The 6,000-nt window shown below is 38.0% G+C and overlaps 1 protein-coding gene across 3 annotated transcripts in view; it reads left to right on the top strand.

Annotated features, from left to right (window-relative positions):
• Positions 1–883: 883 nt before the first annotated feature.
• Positions 884–6,000, top strand: part of LOC114243933 (uncharacterized) — a 463,932-nt gene continuing 458,815 nt past the window's right edge. For all 3 annotated transcript variants that reach the window (XM_089738716.1, XM_028175586.2, XM_089738715.1), the window contains exon 1: positions 884–1,088. Coding sequence is in view for 1 of the 3 variants with exons in the window: in XM_028175586.2 (XP_028031387.2) it covers positions 1,087–1,088 (2 nt within the window). In the remaining 2 variants the exon portion in view is untranslated. The remainder of the gene's footprint in view (positions 1,089–6,000) is intronic.

The raw sequence follows: 6,000 nt of genomic DNA, 5'->3' as shown, positions 1-6,000 counted from the left end.
AGCAATATCACTGGTGGTAGGACCTTTTGTGAGTCCGCACGGGTAGGTACCACCGCCCTGGCTATTTCTGCCGTGAAGCTGTAATGCGTTTCGGTTTGAAGGGTGGGGCAGCCGTTGTAACTATACTTGAGACTTTCGAACTTATATCTCAAGGTTTATGGCGCATTTACGTTGTAGATGTCTGTGGGCTCCAGTAACCACTTAACACCATGTGGGCTGTGACCTAGTCCATCCACCTACGCAATAAAATAAAAAAAATATGTAGTCCATTATGGGCTTAAGTCATTATTGTTAAAAAGGCGAAGTCAAGTGTCTTTTTCATCATGACTGAAGTCATTGTTACAAATATTCAAAACCGCTTCATCGGTAAGCTAATATTAAATGTTTTCATCCAAACGATCTACAATAGTGACGTGAGAGCCTTAGCCGAAATCATCAATTATCCAACATCAGATTAATGGATTGGACAGCCCTGCGTAGATAAAAAATGTCACTTTTCGAGAAGAAAAGATTGAAAGGAAACGGGAAGGCTTAATCCAGATTCGAATGAAATCGATAAAAGAACAAACAAATCACAAGATTGCCTCCGCACGAGAAAACTCGATTATTATTAAAAAGAATTTAATATGGCTGAGTTTTGCATTTAATTACGAATCGACATTTCTGTAGCACATCAGTGAAGCCTTTTTTATGTAGGCATACTCTATTAAAAATTTAATTATTCAAAAAGGTTAAGTTCTTGTTAAATATCATACGAATCCTTGTGTCTGTGTATAATCCGTTCAGGATCTCAGGAGCAACGTTTCTTGGAAATGAGGGAAAGAAAATGAAAATTTGTTCTCGTAGCGTTGTCGATGGAATCTGGTTTCATTTCATTCAGTATCCCGGCATCTGCCGTAGAGTGAGGACGTGGAGTTAGTGTCGTATGATTTCGCGATCGCGAGTGTGTCACGTTACGATGTCGAGTGGTGAATTTAAATTCGATGTGTGAGAAGTGAGTGAAAAACTTCAGTGATTTTTAGTTTTGATCTCGTGTCAGCGAGGCCAGAGCTCAGAACAACGAGGCCAGGCTGGCTCTTCATTAAAATGTAAGTTTAAAATTATCTAAAGGTATTCTAAAAACAATAATTTTACCTAGTAAAAATGATGGTAAATATTCGTATTATTCATTAAATCGGTTTTATCGATTATTTATTAAAGTATTACAAATATAACCGTCTTCTTCGCAGTTAATGGTTAGTCACTTAACTGAATACTAGGTCAACGCCTCGTTGAACCGTTTCCAGTTCACAACTGTTATACATAGTTGCCGATGACGTACATCGATATTTAAATTAATTACTGATTGTCGTTCGATAAATCGATTTAAATTATTCGGACTATTTACGTGCAATCGAGCATGCGAGACTCAATCTCTGAAATAAAATGCTATAAAAATTAGTTCTCATAAAAAAAAAATTGCAACTTCGATGTGCTTTTTTATATTAATTTGGAATACGTATATGGTAGGATTTAATCGAAATATTCTGTTCTGCCATTCAGATCCATTCTTCGATTGTATAGTAAAATGGCTGTCACACCTTTTTGTTTTTAACTTGAATGCTTTTTCGCAGCAATAGGCATCAGTAATCTCGTGTAAGATTTGTTGTAAATTGTAATATAAAATTTATCATGGTAAGACAATTTTCGGATTGCCATATGGCAACACTGTTGGTGGGAGCGATGGTACTAGTGGGGACGAGGCATATTAAAAAAAGGCGGTAGTCGGAAAAAAACAGAAAGAAAAAGCGGTGTATTCTTTAGTGGGGACATATGTATCTAAAAGTTGTACAAGTGGAGTTACAAATAAAACAATATAGCATCAAGGGAACTATGCAATGTGAGTATTTGTTTCCTGGCTGTTGGAACCAAAGTTCACACTTGCAAATGTCTAATTATGGGGGTTTCACTTTGTGGAAGTCGTGTTCTTGAAACACGTGCTAGCGACGTATTTACATGGAAAATGTGATACATATCAGAGGTTCTGACAACGAGGATTCCGTATATTCGCCCGAGGCCACTGTTTGCTTGTTCGTTTGCAAAGCTAAATTATTTACCTTGTCACAAACGTTACGTATCTCAGAGGTAACTTTTCCGTTTACAAACTTACGCCCGTCTTTCAAGTAGGAATGGTAACATTACTAACGATTTAATAATAAAGACTGAATCTTCGTAAGTTTTAATAATAATTATATCAAGGGGTGAAAATCTATTTGGCTTAAGAGACATTCCGCTTAATACGCGACATTTATCTTTGTTATTAATGGCCCCTTTTATTTGGCATTAACATCAACAAATTCCATGTTTTTAATTGAACTTCACTTATGTTTACCCCATTCAAATAAATAGCTGAAGATGTTTATTTTTGTTATGATATTGACGTGACAACGTCTTATAATTCGATGGAGCCGGCTGCACGCACGAATAAACATGACTCATGCGGCGTTACCTCGCTCTGAGGCGTTCCATTTACGGCTTGAAGTGCAAGCGAGAGCACGCAACGAGCGACAAAGAGGCACAACCGGCCTCCGCGTTCGGCAGCGTTCGACATCTGTCTCTCTCCTACTTGAGTGAGCGATGCATCCGCGTGGACAGCTGCTATACAATAATACATTTACATGTTTTCGTCAAGTATGAAGTTCAATGAAAAGTGAATGTGGTGTCAATTGTTTATAGCAACGATAATTGCGATAGTTGAAAAATGAAACCATTCCATCCGTATTTTCTTATGACTTTGTCACGTTCAACTATCGTCAGTAAACCGACTTTAAAGACAACCGTTTTTTTTTCTACATTTTAAACTTCAAATGTACCTCCTGTTGCAAAAATACCGCTTTAACCAAATATCCTTCACGCCTCGATAAATTTACTGCATTGAATTTCGCAGAAACGGTCCAAATACTTCCTCAAAAAATGTAAATTATGCAAAAGATTTAAAAAATATTGCCGTGGTCATGAGTCGTATGCGTTTAATTAAACGAAGCGTCAGTGTTTTAAAATAGCGCTTTTTATTATCATCATCGAAGATAGCGCTAACTTTGTATGTAGCCATTATGTATCCATAATTGGTGAAACAAAATAGCGTTGCGTGCTATCTACAAATTTGCTACTTTGTAATTCTATTATTAAAATGTTAAGAATTTTTTCGTCTTCTATAAGCATTTATGGGATTTAAAATAAACTGAATATTCTACTGATCTCTAAGGCTTTATCGAAACACGAAATTCTAAATTTAAATACGGTGAAGGAGATAATTACTCCATTGCGACTTATGACGTCATCGCTGCTTAAAATTCAATGGTGCGAAAGAGATAGCAATATTTTACTGCCGTACTTACTGATACTTCCATAATATACACATTTCGTGAATGTAAATGTTATATGACAATATTAAAAGCTGGTTGGATGTGGTAAAAGCGGATATGGAGGAGAATAACCTGACCCAGAAGGATGCCGAATACCAGCCAAAGTGAAAGAGTTTCAGTAAGAAAGCGGACCCACTAGACCAGGAAAACGCTAGGAAGAAAAAGAAGACGAAATGTTATATGACTTTCGATCATCATCATCATCATTATCCTGTCCTTCTCCCAGTCACCTGGGGTCGGCGCAACATGTTTTCCGTCCTTCCATACTCTTCTATCATATACCATTTCTTCGCTCACTCCCCTTTTACCCATATCGTCTTTCACGCAATCCATCCATTCTTCTTAGGTCTACCTCTTCCTCTATATTCTTCCACATTCATAGTTAACATTCTCTTACCAACCTCATTTTCATTTCGTCTCATCACATGTCCATACCATCCCAAACGTGCACTTCTCAGCTTCTCTGTCACAGGTGCCACTTTCAGACTTCCTCTAACATATTAATTCCGTATTCTATCCATTTTCGTTACTACACACATCCATCGCAACATTCGCATCTCTGCTGTATGCAATCGCCTTTTATCCGCCACTTTAGTTGTCCATGTTATATGACTTTTAGTTGTCCATTTTATATGACTTTCGATACCAACACAAAAGTGCTACCTTTGGTTTGTACTTGTTCTTACGTACGTATAATATGTATAACAAAAATATTGTATACATCCATATTATAGCAAATTGCTTGTGTCAGTTATTTTAAGTATATTTTAGTACGTTGCGTGTCTTAAGCTATATCTTTTTGTTCTTAGTAACGGATGATAATACGATTTCATAAGTTATTTAGGTACTTACACAAAAACTATACAATTTTACTTCTTCAACCGAATATAATATAATTCTATAGATAATAGTATATTTATCGGCATATTATGTAAAATGAGGAGCGGGTCTCTTATAAATATTCAAAGAGGCTGATAAAGAAGAAGCCTTGAGCGATTTTAAAATTGGGGTGATCGACCGATACGTTTCATTGCTCAACCCATTGAGGGTTGCTTTCGCCGTCGTCCCAGTTTCCGTCACTATGTGATACGCATAATTTTCCCTTGAGATTGAAGGGTGGGGTAGCCGTTGTGACAATAATGAGACCTTAGAACTATATCTCAAGGTGTGTGGCGCATTTACGTTATAGATGTCTATGGGCTCCAGTAACCACTTAACACCAGGTGGTCTGTGAGCTCGTCCACACATCTCCGCAATAAAAAAAAAAAAAAAAAAGATTATCGGATACCTTAAGACTGAAAATACCTGGGCATTCATCATCATTCTTTGGCCATTAATTCATTATCCAGGCGATTCGATTTTGGAACACACTGCCGGCTACAGTGAGAAGTGCTCCATGGTTAAATTGCTTTAAAATAACGATGAAGGAACGTTACCAATCTATTTAGCCATGTTTATTTATATATATCTATTTTAGTAACCTCGAGGGGTTATTCTAGATTCGCCAAGTTTGTAGGGGTTCAAACCTGATGACGTTGCTAACACGAACCCTAGCAAAAGCCGTGCTTCGCAGAAGATCCGGCGAGAAACTCAGTAGGCTGTGTCTCTGGGTTAATTTACTCGTCGAGCCCTTCGTCGCAAGCGACAGGTTCGACAAGAACCTGACCGGTGCTTGAGGTACCTAAAAGTACCGTTAGTGGATCGGGAGGATCCGAAATGACGTCGACTGCTTTCCATTCGGTCCGCAGGATCGGGAATGATGGGCGACTCTGTCCACGTACCGCCATTTTATACTCCGGCGTTACGGCGTCTACCTTACATTTTTGTGATATTTATCACAACAACATTTTTACATTTAAAATAATAATAACAAAAAATCCTTAATATTACTAAGTCGCTATCCACGACATATAGTATTTTCTTCGGTTTTCACGATTCGTAGATGTAATTAAAACTAATTTAACAGTCTAATCTGATGTTTATATTGTCGTTAAATTATTATGAAGTATCGAACTACTTTATAAGTTTCGTGGTTACAGACGTAAATACAGCTAGCTCTCAATATACTGGGTGCTAGGAGACCGCTTCCAAAAACGAAGACAGACGATAGTACTAATGACACCTTTGATGATGGAACGGAAAATAAATTCATGGCTGGTTTTTTTTTTAGTAGAATAATGTATTTTTATGAATCTATCGTTTCATTTAGCCGTACTAATACGCCGACGACCGCCATTCCGGCGTCCCGAGGGGGAGGGTGATGGGAGAGGTGTGCTCCGCACTAAACGCTTCACTTTCCCCCCTTTGCCTTTTCCTGAGTCTGTCTCATGCGAGGTTTGGATGCTGGTTGTTGAGCGACAGGAGGTTTTAGTCGGTTCAACTCCGACATGCCCCGCCCTCACTCCCCAGTGGAGGGCAGAAATCCGGTGATTTCCTCCTGACAAAAAAAATAAAAAAAGCCGTACTACTAACATGATGGAGCGTAAATAGTGCTAATAAAACGTTTTAAAGATACGTTTGTTTTTTAAATCAAGATCGGTTTTTTTTTTCGTCCCGTCACCAAAGGTGTCATTAGTACTATCGTATGCCTTCATTT

This window comes from Bombyx mandarina, chromosome 25 (genome assembly GCF_030267445.1).
Source record: "Bombyx mandarina strain Sakado chromosome 25, ASM3026744v2".
Classification (NCBI taxonomy): Eukaryota; Metazoa; Arthropoda; class Insecta; order Lepidoptera; family Bombycidae; genus Bombyx; species Bombyx mandarina.
The sequence above is the reverse complement of the archived record's forward strand: the minus strand, read 5'-3'. Positions and strand labels throughout refer to the sequence as shown.